This window comes from Hibiscus syriacus, unplaced genomic scaffold (assembly GCF_006381635.1).
Source record: "Hibiscus syriacus cultivar Baekdansim isolate YM2019G1 unplaced genomic scaffold, ASM638163v2 tig00110053_pilon, whole genome shotgun sequence".
NCBI classification, from domain to species: domain Eukaryota; kingdom Viridiplantae; phylum Streptophyta; class Magnoliopsida; order Malvales; family Malvaceae; genus Hibiscus; species Hibiscus syriacus.
Genome location: NW_024062577.1, coordinates 1,168,439 through 1,192,165, shown reverse-complemented (window position 1 = coordinate 1,192,165; position 23,727 = coordinate 1,168,439). Strand labels below are relative to the sequence as shown.

Genomic DNA, 23,727 nt, shown 5'->3' with positions numbered 1-23,727 from the left:
TCAGATTCCTATTCGGGTCGGGTACTGGTTGAGGTGTTACATTTATTGGTATCAGAGCTAAGGTTTAATGGATTTTAAGTTCGAAACGAAGCAGTTTATGTTTTTAAAAAGTGTATATGCCAACGAAAGGTTAAAAAAATTCTGATTTGATAGGGTAAATTGTATGTTGTCTTTACTAATAGAGTTAGTGATTATATCTTAATAGATGTTGGACTACTAAGGCTCCCAAAGTGAAGCGGGAGAGGGACATGAGGGAAGTAGTAATTCACCTACCCCAGTTAGGCAAGGTGAAGAGAAGACGTCTCAATGAGTGCAGTACAAGATCAGGGAGTTTTTTTTTTCTGGACATTGGATGCGATTCTGACGCGTTTCCAACCGTCTACTCCCTCAGCTCCTAGGATGAATGTGGAAAAGGAGCTTAAGAGTCTAAGAGCACAAGAATTTAGAGGAGAAGCTGAGGAAGGTCCCGTTGCTGCGGATCTTTAGTTAAATGGCGTTAAGATCATGCTGAAGGGTCTTCATTGTTCTGAAATGAAGAAGCTGGATGGAATAGTCTCATTACTATGAGGACAAGCACGAATATGGTGGCCTAACGTGACGATAAGAGCTCATAGGGACCAAGTAACATGGTCGTACTTTCTAGAAGAGTTCAAGAACAAGTATATCGATGATCAGTTCATCCGTCAAATAAAACAAGAATTCATGAATTTGAAGCAAGGGAATCGCACTGTATATGAGTACGAGTACGAGTTTAATAAGTTAAGTAGATTTGTAGTTGAATTGGTTCCAATTGAAAAAGATTCATGTGATTGGTTGGTTGAAGGTTTATGCCCCAGATTGAAGAGCTGTTGTTAGCGTTGAACCTTTCTACCTTTCAAGAGGTGGTAAATTGAGCTAAAGCTTTAGAACGAGCTCAGAATGAAAGATTTGGGGAGAAGAAGACCTAGTGGAATAAGAGAGCGAGTGCCTCATTGAGTGTATCATAATTGAAGAAAAGTCGAGGTTCGAGTTTTCGACCTCAGTCTAGATCAGAGTCAGTAGCATCCTCAGGTAGAGGATTAAATCATATGATAGCTAAATAGACTTAATCAGTTGAATCAGGAGCGGGAAAGTTAACTCGATGTTAGCATTATGGAAAAAATCATAGTGGAGTATGTCGGATGGTCTCCAGAGCATGTTTCAGATGTGGGGACACTTGACATTTTATCCGGGATTGCCCATTGATGACCGGAGAGCCTGTACAGTCTGAGAGATCTGCTACTGTACCTCAGAGAGGTAAAGGATGAGGCCGAGGAAGGAATCAGTCTCAGTCAGCCACTTAACCTGAAATATGCTCAACTGCTTGGGTCTACAACATCAAGACTAATGAAGAGCGCAATGATCAGGAGATCATTGCAGGTACTTTTCAGTTAATTGATAAATCTATTTTAGTTTTGATTAACTCAAGATCAATTTATTCTTATAGTAGTAGTAAATTGGTGAGAGAATTAAAAAATCAGTTAGATGCTATAAGTAATGATGTGATCGTGACTAACCCATTAGGGCATAATACTTGGGTGAATCAGTTATGTCAAGGGTGTCTCATAAGGATTCAGGGAATTGAATTCCCTACTAATCTGATGGAATTACCCTTTGATGAGTTTGAAGTTATTCTGGGAATGGACTGGTTGTATTATTACCATGCCAATGTTTATTATCGATTGAAGCTAGTAGCTTTGATAAGTCCTGATGGATTAGAAGTAACTATGGTCAGTGAAAGATTTAATTTATTAGCTAATGTGATATTGGTAATGTCGTCCAAGAAGATAATGTTATAAGGATGTCCAGCTTTCATCGCCAATGTGATCAATACTTGAGTCAATGAGAGAGAACTGAAGGACATTCTGACGGTCTGAGAATTTCCAGACGTATTTCCAGCTGAGTTACCGAGATTACCTCCAAATAGAGAGGTTGAGTTTTAAATTGAGGTTATGTCAGGAACAACTCCAATTTTGATGGCTCCTTACAGAATGACCCTAAAGGAACTGAGTAAGTTAAAGTCTCAGTTGCAAGAGCTATTGAATAAAGGATTCATCAGACCTAGTGTGTCACCTTGTGGTGCTCCAGTGCTATTTGTAAAGAATAAAGATGGTTCGACGCGCCTCTGTATTGACTATCGACAGCTCAACAAGGTGACCATAAAGAACAAGTATCATCTTCTAAGAATCAACGATTTATTTGATCAAATCAAGGGACCTTCAATGTTTTCCAAGATTGATTTGCGCTCTGGCTATCACTAACTAAAGATAAAAGAAAAAGATTTTCCAAAAATGTCTTTTAGGACTCATTATGACCATTATGAGTTCGTGGTAATGTTGTTTGGATTAACCAATACACCTGCAATGTTTATGGACTTTATGAATAGAGTATTTCTAGTTTTTGGTTGTATTCATTGATGACATCTAGGTGTATTCAAAGACAAATGAGGAGCATGACGCCCATCTTCGAGTAATTCTTAAAATACTTCGAGACAAGAACTTTATGTTAAATTGTCTAAGTGTGAATTTTGGTTACCTGAAGTAATATTCATTGAATATGTGGTATCTACAGAGGGGATTCGAGTGGACCCTCAGAAGATTAAGGCTATAATGGATTGGGAAGTTCCAAGAAATGTTTCTGAAATACGGAGTTTCTTAAGACTGGCTGGATATTATTGAAGTTTTGTTAAGGACTTATCGACAATTTCTTCCCCATTAACAAAGCTGTTAAAGAAATATGTGAAATTCAATTGGATGAATAAGTGCCAAGAGTTTTGAATCCTTAAAGAAAGTGCTAAGGGAAGCTCTAGTGCTAGTGCAACCAAAATCGGACAAGGACTATACAATTTATAGTGATGCTTCCCATAATTGTTTGGGATGTGTCTTGATGCGAGATGGAAAAGTAATAGTCTATGCTTCGAGACAAATTAAGCTACATGATAAGAATTATCTGAAGTACGATCTTGAGTTAGCAGCGGTGGTATTTGCACTAAAGATTTGGTGCCACTATTACCCTGGGAAAGCTAACGTAGTAGCTGATGCCCTTAGTCGAAAGACTTTTATCGCTTTACGTATGTTGGATGCCCGACTTACGTTAAAGGAAAATGGTGCTCTGATGGTTGAATTAAAGCTAATACTGTTATTGTTAGAACGAATAAAAGAGTTACAAAGGAGGGATGATAAGTGTTTAACAAGAATAGAACTAATGGAAAAGTTGTAATCAAGGACTTTGAAGTAAAGTCAAATGAATGTTTATACTACAGAGACAAAATTTGTGTTCCCAATGATGAAGAGTTAAAAAGATATATACTTTCTGAAGCTCATTTTAGTCCGTTGACTATGCATCCAGGAGGAAACAAGATGTATCAAGACTTAAAAAGGAGATATTGGTGGCCAGGCATGAAAAGAGCGATTACATAATTTGTTGCAAAGTGTTTAACCTGCCAATAAGTGAAAGTTGAACATCAAGTGCCTTCAGGACTATTGCAACCAATCTCTATTCCTAAATGGAAATGGGAAAGAGTTACGATGGATTTCATAATTGGGTTACCTTTGTCACCGAACAAAAAAGACTCAATTTGGGTAATTGTGGATTGTTTAACAAAGACCGCACATTTCATTCCTGTTCGAACTGATTTTTCAATGGATAAGTATGTGGAACTATACATCAAGGAGATAGTTCTACTTCATGGAGTGCCAGTTTCAATAGTATCTAATAGAGATCCAAGGTTCACTTCGAGGGTTTGGAAGTCTTTACATGGAGCTTTAGGTACTCAATTGAATTTTAGCACAGATTTTCACCCACAGACCGATAGTCAATCGGAGTGGACAATTCAGGTTATGAAAGATATATTAAGAGCATTTGTTATTGATTTCCATAGATTGTGGGAAAAGTATCTGCTGCTCGCAGAGTTTACTTATAATAATAGTTATCAAGCGATTATCAAGATGGCGCCCTTTGAAGCTTTATATGGAAGAAAATGTCAAACACCATTGAATTGGTTTGAATTAAAAGATAGAGACTTAATGAAGCCAGGTCTGATCAAAGAAGTCAAAGAAAAGTTGAAGATTATTTAAGATAATATGAAAATAGCCTGTTGATCGACAGAAGTCTTACATGGATTTAAAGAGAAAAGAAATTGAATTCCAAGAAGGTGACAAAGTGTTTCTCAAAGTATCGCCTTGGAAAAAGATTATTCATTTTGGACGCAAAGGGAAACTCAATCCTAGATTCTAAGAGATCAACGACTTTGTGTGTGAGTGTTTTCACATGTAGGTTCTAAGAGATCAGAGAAGTAAAGCTATGAAAGAAAAGGAAAGCATACACCTGGAAGATCATATCAGAACCATTTGATTCATAGGTTTCTTATCATTTTGTAAATTTGTTGGCATGTATCATAAAGTTTTAAATGGAAATGCTCTAATTAGTTTTGTAAACATACTATTTTACATTTATGTAAATTATCAAGTATTTATTTTATTGTGAATTATAAATTTTTAATATTTACTTTGTTATAAGGGTTTCATCACTTAAATACAAATAAAAGTTTAACATTTTCATTAGTTTTCAAAGAGTAAAAGTTTTGAAAAGGCAATGTGACATCTCAGATTCGTATCCGGGTCGGGTACGGGTTGGGGTGTTACAGAAAGTATATCATTCTTCAACTCTTCATCACTGGGAACACAAACTCGGTCTCTTTAGTATAAGTATCCATCTGACTTTACTTCAAAGTCCTTGATTCCACCTTTTATCACTTGTTCTATTCTTGCTAAACACTTATCATCTCTCATTTGTGACTCCTTTATTCGCTCCAAAAATAGAGGTCTTAGCTTTAATTCAGCCATTAGAGCACCATTGTCCTTTAAAAAAAATTGGGCATCTAACATGCGTAAAGCTGCAAAAGTCTTTCGGCTAAGGGCATAAGCTACAACATTAGCCTTCCCGGGGTAATAGTCTATAATTGCATCATAATATTTAAGTAACTCGATCCACCTCCTTTGTCTCAAGTTTAGCTCTTTTTGAGTTAGTAAATACTTCAAACTTTTGTGATCAATGTAAATATAACAATGCTCACCATATAAATAGTGGCGCCAAATCTTCAATGAAAGCACCACCGTTGCTAACTCAAGATCATGTGTCAGATAATTCCTCTCATGTATCTTAAGCTATCTCAAAACATAGGCTACTACCTTTCCATCTTTCATTAAAACACATCCTAGACCGTTATGGGAAGCGTCACTATAAATTTTATAATCCTTGCCCAATTCTGGTTGTACTAGCACTCGAGCCTCCATTAGAACCTTCTTTAAAGATTCAAAACTCTCTTGGTATTTATCTGTCCAAATGAATGGTAAATATTTTCTTAATAGCTTTATCAAAGGATAGAAAATCATCGAAAAGTCCCTTACAAACCTTCGATAATATCTAACTAAGAAACTATGTACTTCAGAAACATTTCTTTGAACTTCTCAATCTATAATAGCCTTAATCTTTTGAGGATCCACATGAATCCCCTATGTGGATACCACATGTCCAAGGAATGCCACTTCAGGTAACCAGAACTCACACTTAGACAACTTAACATAAAGCTTTTTATCTCGAACTGTTTGAAGAATCACTCGAAGGTGGGCGTCATGCTCCTCATTTGTCTTTGAATAAACCAAGATATCGTCAATGAAGACGACCATGAATTGATCGAGGTACGCTTAGAATACCCTATGCATGAGATCCATAAACGCTGCAGGTGCATTATTTAACCCAAAAGACATTACTACGAACTCATAATGGTCATACCAAGTCTTAAAAGCCGTTATTGGAATATCTTTTTCATGTATCTTCAACTAGTGATAGCTAGAGCGCAAATCAATTTTGGTGAACACCGAAGCTCCCTTGAGTTGATTGAATAAATCGTCAATTCTTGGGAGAGGATACTTATTCTTTATTGTCACCATATTGAGTTGTTGATAATCAATACATAGACGCATCGAACCATCTTTCTTCTTTACAAATAGCACAGGCGCACCCCAAGGTGATACACTGGGTCTGATGAATCCTTTATCTAATAGCTTTAGCAACTGATCCTTTAACTAACTCAGTTCCTTTGGGGCTATTCTATAATGAGCTATCGAAATTGGTGTTGTTCCAGGCATAATTTCAATTTGAAACTCATCCTCTCTATCTGGAGGTAATCCTAGTAACTTATCTGAAAACACATATGGAAATTCTCGTACCGTAGGAATGTCCTCTAATCTCATCTCCTAGGCTCGAATATCAATCACATTGGCGATGAAAGCTTGACATCCTTGCAACATTAGCTTCTTAGCTGACATTACCGATATCACATTAGCTAATGGATTAATTCTCTCACTGACCACAATGACTTCTGATCCATCAGAACTTCTCAAAACTACTTGCTTCAATCGACAGTCGACATTGGCATGGTAATGATACAACCAATCCATTCCCAAAATAACCTCAAACTCGTCAAAAGGTAATTCCATCAGATTAACAGGGAATTCAATTCCCTGAATCCTTATGGGACACCCTCGACACATTTGATTCACCCGAGCACTATGCCCTAGCGGGTTAGTCACAATCACATAATTACTTATAGCTTCTAATTGGATTTTCAAATATCTCACCAATTTACTACTAATATAAGAATAAGTTTATCCTGGTTCAATCAAAACCAAAACAATTTTATCAACTAATTGGAAAGTACTTGTAATTATCTCCGGATCATCACAATCTTCGTTAGGCTTAAGGTTGTAAACTCCAGCAGTCGAGCGCATTTCAGGTTGAGTGGCCGATTCAGATTGATTTCTTCCCCGACCTCGTCCTTTACCTCTCTAGGTACAGTAACATATCTCTCAGACTGTGCAGACTCTCCGATCATTAAAGGGAAATCTTGGATAAAATGTCCAGTATCCCCACATCTGAAACATACTCCGGAGACCATTGGACATATGCCACTATAATGTTTGCCACAATGTTGACATTGACTTAGCCTTCCAGCTCCTGATTCAGTTGATTATGTCTACTTATCTCTTGTCGTATTTGATCCTCTACCTGAGGATGCAGCTAACTCAATTCTAGATTTAGGTTGAAAACTCGAACCTTAACTTTTCTTCGATTGTGATATATTCAATGACGCACCCGCTCTCTTGGTCAACTGGGTCTTTTGCTCCCCAAATCTTCATTCTGAGCTTGCTCCAAGGCTTTAGCTCAATTCACCACCTCTTGAAATATAGAAAGGTTCGGCGCTATCAGCAGCTCCTTCAATCTGGGGCGCAAACCCTCCATGAACCAATCACATGAGTCTTTTTCTGTCGGGACCAATTCAGTTGCAAATCTACTCAATTTATTAAACTCGTACTCATACACAATGCAATTCACTTTCTTTAAATTCATGAACTCATGTTTCATTTGTCTAATGAACTGATCCCTAATATATTTGTTCTTGAACTCTTCCAGAAAAAACGACCATGTCACTTGGTCACTAGAAGCTCTCATCGTCATGTTAGTCCACCATATACGTTCTTGTCCTCGTAGAAATGAGACTACTCCATCCTTCTTCTCTATTTCAAAATAATAGAGACCCTCAAGCATAATCTTAATATCGTTTAGCCAAAGATCACAGAAACGGGACCTTCCTCAGCTTCTCCCTTAAATTTAGGTGCTCCTAAACTTTTTAGCTCCTTAGCCACATTCATCCTACGAGTTAGGGGAGTAGACGGTTGGAAACGCGTCAGAATCGCATCCAACGTCCTGAAACAATACTCACTTCTCTTGTATAAGCACTCCCTGAGTTACGTTCTCTTCATCTTGCCTATCTGAGCCAGGTGAATTACTACTGCCCTTATTTCTATCTCCCGCTTCACTTCGGGAGCCCTCGTAGTCTAACATCTAACAAGATATAATCTCTAACTCTATTAGCAATGATAACATACTAATTACCCTATCAGATCATAAATTTTTAACATTTCGTTGGCATTTACACATTTTAAAACATAAATTACTTTGTTTTGAATTTAAAATTAGTTAAACCATAGCTCTGAAATCAATAAATATAACACCACAACTCATACCCGACCCGGATACAAATCTGAGGTGTCACGTTGACATTTCAAAACTTTGACTCTCCGAAAATTTGTTTTAAATTTAAACTTTTGTTTTGCTTTTAGGGATAAACCCTTATACAAAAGTTAATATTGAAAATTCATATTTCAAAATGAAATTAAATACTTGATAATTTACATAAATGAAAAATAGTACGGTTACAAAATTGATCAGAGTATTACGATTTAAAACTTTATGATATATGCCAACAAAATTTCAAAATAACAAAAATAAATACCTACAATTCAAATTGTTCTAATCTGATCGTCTTCAAGTGTATGATGTCCTTTCCTAGCTTTACTCTTCGGATCTTTTTGAACCTACGTGTGAAAACACTTACACGCTAAGTCATTGACTTAGTAAGGCAATAATGAGCATAATAAAACAACAAATCATTTACTCAACTTTTCAAGGAACATTGTATATGCACGCAAATATACATTTCATAACCATAATTATAATGTTATACACTTTTCAATTCATATAAATTTGTTTAAATAGGCCAACGCATATCAATGAGAACTCAAGGTATGTGAGTACATTGAGGTTGTGCACTATAACTGCAGTTGAAACTGCCACGTAGAATTTGCACCGAAGTGCCACGTAGAATATGCACCGAAGTGCCGCATAGATTTTTCCCGAAGGACCGCGTAGAATTTGTCCCGAATGACCACATAGAATTGACCTGAAGGACTGCGTAGAACCCTCGACTCTTGGCATGCCAATTATACCTTTAATTCTCATACATATACTTTGGGTTTCAACCATATAATTATTTTTCATTACATTATTCAAAGTATCTCTTATCCACATAGAACACATTCTCATAGAACCTTCTTCACGTAGAACACATTCATATATAACATATTCACATACAAATAAAATCAAAACAGTATTTCGAAAATACCATTTATATAAAACATGATAAAAATATTGCATACAAGAAATAAACTGTTTTCGATTGAAAACCTTCGAGGTTGGCTTATCGCAAGACGTCCTCATAACTAATATACAATAAATAAGTTGCACTCACCTTTGCCTCACGTAAGTCCTAAACGAAATCCTTTTAACTTTCGTTCAATTTCTTTACTACATCGCTTCGTTCGGTACACTTTCGATCCAAATCTATACACCAACATGTCTAAGATAAATACCAAATCTCAATTAACGGCTAACAAATTAGCATTTACATAAATGAAATGAAACACCTAATTTAACATTTTAGACTGAATAGTGTCTATACTCTACCCACAGTACTGATACTTCTCTTCTATCGTACCGATACCTACTTTAGTATCGATACCATTATGACATTCTGGAATTTCATCTTCAATTACAGTATCGATATCTTACTCTTGGTATCGATACCTCCACATCAATATCGACACTACTTTAATCAATATCGATATTGTTCATCCAAATTCATACCCTTTCTTTCAATTTAACCTTATAGTATCAGTATTGTTCTTCCAGTACCAATACTCTTACTCATATTTCACTTATTTCATTTTGAATTTTACTCAAAACTCACCTAAATCTTATACCTCGAACTCCATTCAAGCCCTTAAACTCAAAAACACTTATCCCACACAACTTATATCCATTAATCCCCTTTTAACATCCAAAATTCTCCATAGAATACTTTAAGCTAAAAATCATACCCATCATTAAAACATGTTCTTAATCATTTCTAATACTTCAAACACCTTAATTAGACCTTTGGCAAGTCAAATATTCATTTAAAATCCAATAACTACTCAAATTTCATCAATTCCTTTAAAAACCCATTTTACTAATTCACCAATAATTCCTTAATCCCTTATCTTCTAATCACCTTTAGGCTTGCTTAAGTTTCTATAATACCCAAGGACTCAAAACCAAACCAAAAATACAAGAAACAACCAACTTTAATCACTTACCTTGGCAAAGGGGAGGCCCATGGTAGAAAAGGGAAGGAGAGAAGATGAACTCTAGAATTTTCTTTTCCTCTTCCCCCTATTTCATCACATGATAAATATCATTAAAAATGAATATTAAATTCATTTCCTGCTAAAAGACCATTATACCATTTCATTCTTCAATCTTTGATAATAAGTCCTAGACAAAATTTCCAAATCAGTCCTTGAACTTTTTAATTTATCAAAATGAAACCACTAAATTTTAAATCTTTACTCATTAGTCACTAACCCGATGTTTGGGGTATTACATGTGTCACGTTTTGGTAATTTTGAGAATTTATTTAAAAAATATTTTGGCTTAAGCCACCTTTGCATTTGTAATAGACCCAATTTATCATTTTTGTTCTTATCGTATTTTCGCATCAATTTAGCCCTCCAAGTTGCTCAATTGTATCATTCTATACTCTTCCCCTAACTTAAAACCCTAAATTTTAAATGGTTTAATGTTTAGGGTTTATGATTTAAAGGTTAGAGGATATAGTTTAGGGTTTAAAGTTTATAATTTGGTTTTAAGTTAGGGGTAGTGTATATTTGTGATTTATGATGCTTTATTTATCAATCGAAAAAGTGCCAAGAAGGGGTGAATTGGCTAAATAAAAAAATTGGGAGTATTGAGAGAAATGATAGAAAAATTATACTAGTATTTAGAGTGGTTCAACTTCCTCAATGAAGTTTACGTCCATTACCTTAGCTTCATATTAAGAATTTCTAACAAATTCACTAATTTGTTCTTTTTTATGCTCAAGAGTAACCTTTTACAACTCCCTAGTTTTCAATGGCTAAACTAGAAACTAACCCCTTTTCCAAAAGGATAAACAAAATATAAATAAGAAACCTCTCAAAAGAAGGTGTTTACAAATTAAGTTCACTAAAAACACACTATTTACAAGAGAAAATAAAGAATAAATAATGAAAGCTTTTCTATTGATATCAATTCTTGGATAAGTGTTGTGTAACCTTCTTCAAATGTATTGTACTTTATTTTATATGTTGGAATGTGTTTGTGACAGTTTCTAGTCGTTGAAAATGTTTTGGAGCCGTTGGGAACTTAATTGCTGCAAAATAAATCTTCCCAGACTAGGGAGCATCAGTACTTGGGTTTGGAGTATCGATACCGCACTAATAAAAACTAAGTGTTTTTCAACCGTTGGGCTGGGAGTATCTGTATTGAGGTCATGGTATCGATACTACTATACAAAGTAGTATCGATACTCCTTTGAGTATTAGTACAAAAAATGCCTACTGGAATCTAAACACATTTACAACAAATAGGCAGTATCGATACTTCCTTTACCTTGGGTATCGATACTACAAGAACAATATCTATACTGTTCATATGGTATCGATACTGTAAGAACAATATCGATACTTCTTTTCTAGAAAAATCATTTTTGTGTTCAAATTCAAGTTTTATGAATTTTGAATTATTTTTGAAAACTTTGAATAATTCAATTTAGTCCAAAAATATTTTTTTCATTAAAATTGTTATATCAAAATAGGTTCAGCAGTATAGAATGATGCAATTGAGCAACTTGGAGGGCTAAATTGATGCGAAAATATAATAGGGATGAAAGTGATAAATTGAGTCTACTACAAGGGAAAAAATTACCCTTTGACCAAATATTTTTTTTATTAATGTTAGGATTTATGATTCTCTATTAGATCAAACAAAATTGTTGCCAATAGGTGGTGAATTGACCTTTTTAAATTTTTGAGAATTAAGAAGAAAGGGTAGGAAAATTTGCTCAAAGATTTATAGTGGTACAACTTCCTCAATGAAGTCTAAATCCACTACCTTAGCTTGTCACTAAAGATTTCTAACAGATTCACTAATTTGTTCTTTCTTTTTCTAGGCCTAAGAGTAACCTTTACAAATTCCCTATCTTTTACAATGTCTAAGATAAAACCAAAACCCATTTTTAACAAAGATAAAAGGTTGTAAACAAGAAACCCCTCAAAAGAAGGTTTTTACACAATTTAGCTCACTAAAACATTATGTGTATAAGAGAAAAGGAAAAATAAGATTAAAAGAGATTTTCACTTGATGTGGATCGCTTGGATAGGTGTTGTAACCTTCTTCAAGTGTCCTCAACTAGTTTTTATATGTTAGAATGAGTTTGTAGTCGTTTCTAACTATTGGGGATGTTTTGGAGCCGTTAGAACCCTTAATTTTGAGCATTAAATGCTCATCTGCAACTTTGGTATCAATACCGGGAAGTTGGTATCAAGACCGAGCATGAAAAACATTCAAAATTATAGCCGTTGAGGCCTTGGTATCAATACTGTTTGAAGGAGTATCAATACTCACCTTCTAGTATCAATACCAACACCATGGTACTGATACCAGAAAAGCCTTCTAGAATTCTAGTCTCGAGACTGGCTAGGATTTTTGGCAAATTTCAAAAGTTTTAAGCTTTAGAATAATGTTTAAAAGTATGACAAAGTTTCGAAAACATCTAGGACATATTTTTTTCAAATTAATTTGGACTTTGAATTATTTAATCAAATTTAATTTAGTCCAAAAACATTTTACCCTTATTTGTTATATCAAAATATAGGTTCAACAACCATGTCACCCCCTCTACATCTCCTTTATCCCCCGTGTTCCTTGCAACCTTCTGAAACAGCCAAAGGCTGACTGCCACGACTGACTAAACGGTAAACAATCGATCGTCACATATGATCAAACGACTGATTACCATGATCAATCTAAGTGATGTTTAGGATTCGAATTCCTAAAACAAAATATTTCATTTACATCATTTTTGGGTGTTTGATCGATTACAAAAGTACGAGGGTTTTGGTTATGGGTGGTTGGCTAGTCGTATGTCGTTGGGTGTTCGACCGACGATGGAAAAGGGATCTACATTAAGATTTTAAAAGTTTTGGGTTATTTTTTTAATATTTGAAAAGAAATTAGTTTTTTTTTAAATTATATTTTTTATTTTAAATAAAAATTCTCAAAATGACCAGAACATGACTTTTATTGTTCATTAACGTCTGTCATCTAAAATGATAACGAAAAAAACGTGAGAACCCCATTTTTTAACGAAAAATTCTTTAGACATCAAATCGTATTTTTGTATTAGGCCAAAAATAAATAATTAAAATGAAACTGGGAAAATACTTAGGGAGTAAATACATAATTTACCCGATTGAAAAAATCCACATAGTATATACGTATATTCATCAACCCAACTGAAGTAATATAGCTTTTTCTCTCTTTATGTCCATCAAATCAAAAACATCAATATATATAAATTATGATCTGCTAAACTGATCATAATTTCAGGGTATTTCTTAAATCCTACGCTTTTTAAGTTTTTAGCTGATAAAGGTACGAACTCCGGATCTCCAAATCCCCACTTCCATTTGTCAATTCTTTTTCTTGATGGAACCAAAAAGAAGCTGATTTGGACACCGGATTTGGGTTGTCATTAATGGAAGAAGCGGTTTAAGATTCTAGGTTATTGGGTTTTCTCCTTTTTCTTCTGAAAGAAGAGTCCTTTGATTTTAGGGGATAGTGGGTACCCTGCCCTTAGCTTGAAGGAAGAGGATGAAAGTGTTTATCGGAAGTCCAGGGACGATGAGTGGGTTAATGCTAAGGGTATATCAATGTGCATTTGCAGCTGCTTCCATTGCAGTCATGGTCTCCGCCTCTGATTTCTCTTCCTACACTGCTTTCTGGTACTTCTGCTTTTCCTTTCTCCCTTCGTTCGGTTTGCTCTCAAATTTTACCTTTTCTGGTTAAATAAATTTTAGTTAAAATGACTTGTTTGAATCAGATAACTTAGTCAGCTGGGGAGCATAATTTTTTAGTCAGCTTGTTGATGCAAATTTGTTAAAAGTACTAACAATTATATTAATCATGCAACTGGATTTTGCTACTCTGGGTTTTCTGATTTGAATTTATTGGGTAAAAAGATGACCCTTTTCAGCATTTCAAGTTTAGATCAATTTTGGGCCCTAATTTGAAGAGGGTTTCATTTCTAAATTTTGTGTTTTGTATTATAAAATGGAAATGAATGAGAATTTGCCGACTTCAATTTGTAATGACTATTGGATGAGATATTAGAAGCTTTGATTTAAAAGCCTATCAGTTCTTCTGAAACTGTATTTAAGTTGAATATGAAGTGCAAATTGGCTGTAGCTTGGTTAAGCAGAAGGAATCATCTGCACGCCGATAATATTGTCACTATGGTGTCTAGGGAAATATTCGAAAGTTGGTTGTTTAAAGCGTGCTTTTTTATTGTAATAGCAAATTTTGTTTTGAACTGAGTGATTATGTTGGGGCTAACAGCACAGCAGGAAAAATGAATTGATTTCTGTGCAAATTTTCTGCTGATATGAATGAATGGTGCAGTCACTTTGTTTTAAGACTTGTTTATGCTTATAGTGATAGTCTTTGACAGTGCCATTCGTTTGTGTCAATGACACACAAGACAGAGGTATAATATAGGTTTGAATGAACTTGAGTACATAGTTGCCTGGAAGTATGTATTCTCTTTGTGTCTTCTGTTATTCATGACTGAAGTCTCAAATGTGCAACGCTGTTGGAACTTGTTCTAGTTCATTTTTGAAGTCTCACAAAGTGTGGGTTTCTATTGTGAAAATGTTGAAAACTGCTGTTTTGACTAGATGTAAGATGACGTTTAAGCTTTTCTCCTGTGGAATATTATAGTTCTATATTCCTGGGAAAGGGGGAAAATGTTTAGGTTTGATGGGGTGGAAAGGATGGTTAAAGTAGAGTAGAAATGCACTGCAATAATTTTGATTTGATGCAGCTTTGATGTTCTTTATGTTCTTTGTTTCAGTTATTTGATTGCATCTATGGGGCTTCAACTGCTATGGAGCTTTGGTCTTGCATGTCTCGATGTTTATGCTTTGAGGAAAAAGAGAGATCTCCAGAATCCTGTTCTAGTGAGCCTATTTGTTGTAGGTGATTGGGTATGCAACTTTCTCTAAGAATCCCCTCTAATATCCTTTAGTCCCTAAATGCACGTATGAACATTAATGTGAGTCAGGTTTTCTTTACCAAAAATTGCCCGCTATAGTGCTATTTGGTATTTGTCATATTCCACCTTAGTTATCACTTATTCCCCATATTATTATTAGATTTTTCATGTTCAGGCCGTTTATGATTCCTTATATGGTTTACATGACCATCTGGAGGAGTTCTTATTCTATCAAATACAGCCTTTCCATGTCTAGTATTGCTGGTTTCTATGGTGACCTGTTCCCATTTGTGAATGATGGTAAAGTGAATCTTACATGGAGATAGGATCAGTGTCTTCACAATCCGTATATGAACTCTATTCATTTCACTTTAATTTTTTTAAGTGGTGCTAGCGATTGTTATTTGGGTCTTCAAATTTCAATCTTTTTATTTTTCTATCGGATTTTCCTACAATGCAGCTTAATTTTTGTGCCTTTTTTCCCTTGATACACATTTGGTCAAAATTGGATATTACTTGGCTAACCTTTCTTGAATATGCAGGTTACAGCTATGTTATCATTGGCAGCTGCATGTTCATCAGCAGGGGTTATAGTCCTGTATGCAAGAGACTTGGACTTCTGCAGGGCTCAAAGTCACCTCCCATGCAATCAATTTGAAATATCAATAATTTTGGCATTCATCACATGGATTTTGGTTGCTATGTCATCCCATGTCATGTTCTGGATCTTAGCCTCTTTCTGAAGGATTCAAGGTTCCCATGCTCATAACAATGTCCACAAAATAGTATCTCCCATTTAACATGTAAATGCTTCTTTTTCTTTTGCTTCACATTCCTTAGTTTTTGACAATTTTGGAGAATTGTAGTTTTGCCTCTGCAAACTAAAGATTTTTCTTTGTGATCTTAACTAAGAAGTTGAATTGAAAGGCATGTGACTTGCCTCTTCTTACATCTCCCAACAGACGTCACATTTTGTCTGGTGTTGTATACTTTCATGTCTGATCAAGAGATAAGCACTGAGATCCTTCAAGCTTATGCCTGCCATGGATATGTTGTAGATACATGCTTGAAAAATATGAAGTCATTTATATTTCGTATTTCATTTAAGCAACATCACTATTTTCCAGGGCAGTTGGTCATCCTAAAGAAAACATGGATCAAACTTCATTTCTGGATTGATTTTGTTAACACGCTTTTTAGAATCTTGCAGTCTAGTGACCACAAGTCTACAAGTGGTTCACTGCTTAAACATGTGTGGCGGTGTCCTGTTGCTGTAGTCTTTACTGCTGTGTAGAGTTTGGGATTGAACCCGAATCTTGAAACCGGTGTTGAATTTTATCATGTTATGCAAAATATGGTTGAAACTGCCTGATATACTTTAAATGCAAGTTAGAAAGATCAATTGTTTGATCAGCTCTGGGTTTAGTTTTACTTTCACTATTGATAACATTTACTTATCCGAAATCTCTCCTGCAGTAATGTTGAACATGTACTCAGTCTCATCAGCAATTTCTTTCATTGAAGGTCGGTGTTGTCTCTAGTCATCCAAACAAGATGCTGCCAATAGCACCAATGCTTTAATGGTGTCAAGTTCTAACTTTCTAGCTCCTTTGATCACTGGATCAACAACATCTATTAGTCTCTCTTCATCCTCCATTATATTTTTCATGTAAACCACCAAATTCACGTTCTCATCTTCTCTGTTAAAATCTATAGCCTTCTTAGAAGTCAAGAGCCCAAGAAGAAGAACCCCAAAGCTATAAACGTCACTCTTATCGGTAAGCTGAAAACTACGATAATATTCCGGATCAAGATATCCAATGGTTCCTTGAGCAGAGGTATAGGTGTAACTAGCATCGCCTTCGGTTCTCTCGACTAGCCAGGACAGACCAAAATCAGAAACTTTAGCATTAAGCTTTTCATCAAGGAAAATGTTGATTGGTTTCACTTCTCGATGGTAAATTGGTGGAACTGCCGTAGAGTGGAGATAAGGACTTTCTGCAGTCTGGTGAGCAATGCGAAGCCGATGTTGCCATGTGAGGGGAGCATATTTTCCGAAACGACTACAATGGAGGTGATTAAACAAGGTTCCATTAGGGACAAACTCGTATATCATGAGTGGCTGTTCAAGCTCGACGCTGCAACCAAGGAGTCTTACCAGACACCTATGGTTCACCTGGCAAAGAATTCGGACCTCATTAAGGACTTGATCAGTCCCTTGAAGACCTCACCAAAACCTCCTGATCCTATGAGATTCGCTGCAGAGTAGTTACCTCTTGCTTTTCTTATTTCTTTGCCAGTGAAAACACTGGCTGATCTGCCATTGTTTCTAGCATTAAACATCTTTTCCCTTTCCTTGATCAGCCTCTTCTGCAGTTCTTTCTTTACGCTCTGGCGTTGCTTGTAAACTAGAATTCCGATCATAATAGCAAGCAAAACTCCTCCCAATGCAGCCGATATACCTGAAAAGCATATGACCACCATCACAGTAACTTCTTGTTAGGCATACATCAAAAAAATAGTAAACATCTGTAATGATTTCATGTGAATTTCTAGTTCTATGCAGGTACATACCAGAAACGAGCACTGTATGCTTCTTTCGGCTTTTGCAGCGTCTCCCCGGTCGGCATTTTGTACCTAAACAAAGAGAACATAGTATCTTAATGCTTACGGCCATGTTAAGAACTGTTTTAAAAGTCGTTTTTTTCTGGTTCAAGAGGTAAATAGTTGCACATAATCCATTGAGAGGATCCCATTTGAACCCTTTGCTGCAGAAGCACCTTGTTGTTCCAACATTTGCAGGATCAGGTAAGCACTTGGAATGGAACAAGTTATCACAATCCACCGGAGTCTTGCAAGCCGGTTCTTGTGGCAATGTCCACTCTATCTCCAAACCAGGCTGAGGCCATTTCTTTGGAGGATTTACAGTGTCAATGTTCACAAAGATCTGATATGCCAGACAACCTCTATCATGAATCCTCAATACATAAGCGGTTTGCGATCCACTGATCTTGAGCACGCAACACAACGGACTCCTCGTGCACGCCGCTGCATTATCATTTATATAGTTATGACATAAGCTTGTTGGTGTACAATTTATGGGTGCTTGCAAGTTCAACATTGCATTCGTACAGTTAAGCAACAAAATGGTGTTACTGCTAGTGATGTTGAAGGGGAGATCATCATCAAGCTGGATTCCCTGTGTGCCAATATCGCTTGAAATGCAACTATCAAACAAAAGATTTGGCGGCCGGAGAACTATCCGCTGAGTCATGGGGTTGATGGATATGATCATATAAGATCCCTTCATAGCATCAAACCATAGTGTCCCTGTGACGCTTGATCACCGCAATTCGGCCCCGTGCGGAGAGGGTCAGGTACCGGAATGCGGCCACAGTTACTGCAATGTACTTCGCCAGCTAGCCGTGCACCCAGAAAATGCAAGCAGTTCTACCATAAAGATCAGCATTGAGAATACAGATTTCTCCATTGCAGGAAAGTTGGTGGATTTAAAGCTGAAGACTTTAAGGATGAATATTAGCCAGGTTACTTGTATATACCAAGGGGAAATTTGTGATTTTAAATTAAGAAATCTATTTTACGTATTTCAAAGGATATGATGTCGATTCACATAGGGTTGGTGTAGTTTGAAGTAGAAAACTGGTTTAGATTTAAAGATGACATTTTCTTGGGATAATAACTGCTCTGAAATCATATGTTAATGCTTTAAAGTTCCACGCCATGATGATGAGTATATATTCCTTAGATCTCTGGATCCCCATATCTCTATGAAGTTACTTTTCTTGAAATGGTTAACTTGCAGCCATTGCCTAGGGTTGATAAGTGTCATATATTGTCATATAAATAATTCTTAATCTCAAAATAAATGAATAATAAATATAGTAAAGAGAAGAAGGATCGATCCACATGGACTAAGGAGCTTATGATGTTGAGAGGTCTTGATTCTGATTTTAATGAAAAAGTAGAGGAAATGGGAGGAGTTTTAATTGAAAGAGCGAAAATAATGTAAAAAAGTAAAAGTATTTTCAAAAAAGTAAAAGTGATTGTGAAAAATTAAATCTAGAAAAATAACGAAAGTAAAATTTGAGAGAAGGAAATCAATGAAATAAAATAGCCTCAAGCTTCGCTTTGCCTCAATTCATTTTGATCATTGAAAGAGATTTTACTTCGGGATTCATGCCAGTTACACTCTACAAGGCCCAACCCTTGCAACTTACTTTTCTCTTCGGTAAACATATATTCCAAGTCAATCTTTGAAATTCAGTCCTTGTTTGGACTAACTACGGTTATCTCCGTTAGTAATGAAATATTTTTAAGTATAAGAAAAGCCCGACTCGGATTATGTTGTCTCAATGAGAATCGGTAAACATACTTAGCATTTTTTTTAAAAAAGTGAAAATAAACTTAGAGTAAAAACAAAGATGAAAAGAAGAAAACCTTATATAAAAGTAAAAATAAAATAAAAGTAAATCGAATCCAAGTGTATTTCAAGTTTTACCTAAGTGGTATTTATAGCTTTCTAAAATCCTAAAGATAACATGTTTAAAGATAATCTATCCTAAATATTAAAAGATAAATCTCAAATATTTTTAAATTCAAACTTCAATCTAAATTCCTAAAGATTTCGTCCATCCTCTTCCTAGATAATGATGACTGAACTGCTTTTAGAAACCGTTGCTACTGACTGGATCTTCTGGAAACTCCCACGTCAGACTGTATCGTACCCCAAGTTGTGCCCATGTCTCCAACCACGATCGAATAATAAAAAAAATACAGAATGCACCCATCTTACTGCTAGTTCTGAAAATAGATTCCTACACATAAATAAGTGAAACAGAACCAAATCAGTAGTAATAAATCAATAACATGTGATAATTAATAAGTAAATGTATACAATTTAAAACACTTATCAAATTCCCACTCACTTGTCTCATGCTTGTCCTCAAGCATGCTTCAATCAAACTAGTTAAAACTCCATTTACCTTTCTTCGTCAAGTCTCATATCCTAGAAAGCCATGAAAGTAAAGTTCACAACAATCATCCAAGTTAAGATATCAATCAGTTGGAAAGCACAAGTTGGATCAAGTTAAACAAAATTATGATATACATTCATTCATTAATCTCACGCAACCAAACGCAACACCTCACAAAGATGCACTCAATTCACTTAATATATTTTAGGTGTAAAAACGCTCAAAGACAGAACCAAACATGATATTACCATAAGCCTGTAAGAAAATCAAATCTCCATTATTAGTTATAACAAAATACAATAATCAAAGGGTCTTAAATAGGTTGTAATGAGGATTAGGTAAAGGTAGGGAGAAAGATTAGAATAATGGCTAAATATCAAGAAAAGGAACTCACAAATAATTAGATCAAACTCACAAATAAAGTAAAGTAAAAGATGCAAAAATAAGAAACAAACATCAAACAAAATTTTTTCAAACTGATTTTGTTTTTTCCTTTTTTTCGCATCCATTTTTCTAAATTCTGTTCTTTTTCTTTTTCAGTGAAGCATGATCATACATTAGGCAAATCATTCTCTTGTCTTGATAAGGGTAGAAAAAGGAGATAAATAATGTAACACTCCTAATTCCAGGTTAGGAGTTCGGGCAAACCCGATTAGGTCTTAGTACAACCCATTAGCTTGTAGGAAAACCATGACCCAAGTTGAGTGAAATTAGGTCTGGTTAAGCCCAACATGAGTTTAAAAGGGGGCACCTTTATAATGGAGTTAGAACTTAGGGGACAAAAATGGAAAATTACCCATCAACTTTCCCAAAAGTTGAATTCCATTAATGTGAGATGATGTCAACGTGAAAGAGAGCTTTGTAGAACTCTACTATATTAGACAAAGCTCTGTGAGGGTAAGATAGTGGATCTAGACCTAATCAGAGAAACCAAAGAGAAAATTTGGTTGATTCAAGTCGTTGAGAGAAACCTTAAATATGTAGAGATCATACACAGATCTAAAGCGTAAGGATATAGAGTTCTCAATAGGGGACAAGGTATTCCTCAAGATTTCCCCGTGGAAGAAAGTTCTTCATTTTGGTCGCAAAAGAAAGTTGACCTTGCGCTTCGTAGGGCCTTACGAGGTACTAGAGAGAATTGGACTAGTAGTTTACCGTACATCCATAATGTGTTCTATGTATCCATGCTCAAAAGATACTGTTATGATACTTCTCACGTCATATCTTTAGAACATATTGAAGTGAACCCAAACATGACCTATAAGGAGGAACCTATCAAGATCTTAGCTAGAGATGCAAAAGAGTTGAGGAATAAAAGGATTCCCTTAGTGAAGGTGCTATGGAGGAACTATGGCATTGAGGAGGCAATTTGGGAAACCGAGGAGGACATGCAACTTCAGTATCATCACCTCTTCTATTCAAGTAAATTACGAGGATGAAATTTTTTTCTAGGAGGAGAGAGTTGTAATGCCACAAATTTTGGGTTAAGAGTTTGGGCTAACCCGATAAGGCCTTAGTACAACCCATTAGCTTGTAAGAAAACCATGATCCAAGTTGAGCGAAATTAGGCCTAGTTGAGCCCAACATGAGTTTTAAAAGGGGGCATATTTATAATAAATTAGAACTTAGGGGACCAAAATAACAAATTTCCTATCAATTTTCCCAAAAAGATGAATTCCCTTAATGTGGGATGATGTCAATGTGGAAGAGAGATTTGTCTCTTTTTCTCCACCTTTGTCTTTTTCCTTTATCTTGCTCTTATTATTCTCTCTCACAATTTTCAAAGGTGATAATTGGTGACTTTGCAATCATAGTTTGGTGATTTAAAGGTAAAAACATAATCTCCATCTCCATAGTCTCAATTTAAGCTCTCAGCCTCTTTATTTCATTATGGTTCCCAAAATGTGGGTTTAGTGGGGGTTTAGAAAACCATAGGAAACCAGTCCATTTTTGAAAGAATTAAGCTTTAAGAGATGTTTTAAATTCCTTCCTAAACTTCTCAACAACGTTAGTAATCTATATGTTGATTTTTTTTTAGTGAGAGAAGTTGAAGAAAGCTTCAAGAGTAAAAGGAAGGGAAAACTTACCTTGGGTTGAGCTTTGGACACTTCCAGCAACTTAGAAATTAAAGGTTACACACTTCTAACTCAACTTTACCACATGTAGATCAGTAGCTAAGTTTTGGTAGGTTACATGAGTTTTGAAGCATGCTCATGGTAGTTTACATCTTTTGATGTTTTCAGCATGTTTAAAAACCTATTATGATCCCTTTTAACACTCATAAGACTTTAAAAACAATTGGGACCCTCAGTAGGGCATTTGGGTATAAAAGTTAGTATTTTTGTTCCCAAAACAGGGTATTTCTAGACATGAGTACCAGCACTAGAAAAATAGTATTGATACTGTTCTTCAGGTGTGAAAACAAGAGATTTTAGGCATAGTAATATCGATACTCATGCAATGGGTATCCATACTGTAGGTGTGGTATCGATACTCGTAGGGTGGTATTGATATTGATTTTAATTAACTCAATTCTAATAGCCAAATTTGTATCGGTACTCATGGGAGTATCAATACCATTACCGATACACTCAATAGGGGTATTGATACTAAAGTATATTTCAAAACATCGAACCAAATTTTGGTATTGATACTCAGTCCAGTATCGATACCAAACACTAGAGTATCAATACTCAGCCAAGAGTATCGATACTATTTTTCCTTTATCAGCGTAACTCAGTCAGTTAGTATCGATACTAAGAGGTGTGTATCGATAATCAGGGGTCATTATCGATACTGAAGGTCTAATATTAGTACCAACAGACAGTTTTGGATAAATAATCCATTGATTAAGGGATTAAACTTGAAGGGCCCAATAACATCATAATATCAACAAATCAAACTACAAGTGAGAACATAAATAAACTCAGAACACATAGAAATAGTAACAACTAGGTAACATAAAACTATACTTTTTTCACTTGAGAAACAACCAGGACACCCGAGTCCCTCTAGTAGAATACGATAGTCAGTGCCAAGGCACTTCAGTAGTCAATTGGGTGCAGATTCCCTAAGACTAAACATAGTAAGTTGGCCTGGTGTACATTTCTGATGTAGCTCCGGATCTCACCCAAGATACCCAAGGGTATTTTAGAAAGGTTAGAGGGGTGTGTGAGCTCTGAGATGCAGAATCCTCAACCGAACAATGATAACTATTTCAATAGTACATATAAGTATTTTACATGTATTCATACATGTGTTGCTAGCCATCTCATTTAGTGAATGCATGTAGTATAGTATAGTTATTAGTTAGTGTTACACTGAGGTCGTAAGCTCAACATTCGAAATTTGTTTTCGTGCGTAGGTTCCTAGGTGATAATAGTGGAGCTTATCATCAATAGTAGTTCCAGATCAATCGAGAGATTTAGAGTATGCCATGATCTTGTTTAGAGGGCATGTACTATCGTAGGCACTATTTATATTTGTTATAACTCTATTTTGATTTGAAACTCAATGTTGTATTATTTTGAACAATTGGCAGCTCCCCATACTCGTAAACTCAGTTATTTATGTTTTCATTTATCATTTTCATGGATGGATTTTACGTATTATAGTTTACAACCTTTTTTAAAAGAACATTTTTGGGTTAGCCACTCTGGTGATCTCACGTGACATCGTAATCCA

General features: G+C 35.5%; 1 protein-coding gene and 1 pseudogene across 1 annotated transcript; one reads left to right on the top strand and one right to left on the bottom strand.

Moving 5' to 3' along the window:
* Nucleotides 1-13,307: 13,307 nt before the first annotated feature.
* On the top strand, nucleotides 13,308-15,966 carry LOC120214120 (CASP-like protein 5B2). Its single transcript, XM_039212092.1, has 3 exons — nucleotides 13,308-13,781; nucleotides 14,909-15,041; nucleotides 15,592-15,966. Exons 1-3 carry the CDS (start codon nucleotides 13,651-13,653, stop codon nucleotides 15,790-15,792), a joined length of 465 nt encoding a protein of 154 aa, XP_039068023.1. The 5' UTR covers nucleotides 13,308-13,650; the 3' UTR covers nucleotides 15,793-15,966.
* Nucleotides 15,967-16,499: 533 nt separating this feature from the next.
* On the bottom strand, nucleotides 16,500-18,539 carry LOC120214110 (annotated as a pseudogene).
* Nucleotides 18,540-23,727: the final 5,188 nt, after the last annotated feature.

Bases quoted from the DNA above. Each gene is read 5' to 3' on its own strand.
- LOC120214120 (XM_039212092.1), top strand. From the start codon at position 13,651: ATGAAAGTGTTTATCGGAAGTCCAGGGACGATGAGTGGGTTAATGCTA. The intron at 13,782-14,908 runs GTACTTCTGCTT...TCTTTGTTTCAG, and splicing joins TCTTCCTACACTGCTTTCTG to TTATTTGATTGCATCTATGG. The intron at 15,042-15,591 runs GTATGCAACTTT...TTGAATATGCAG, and splicing joins TATTTGTTGTAGGTGATTGG to GTTACAGCTATGTTATCATT.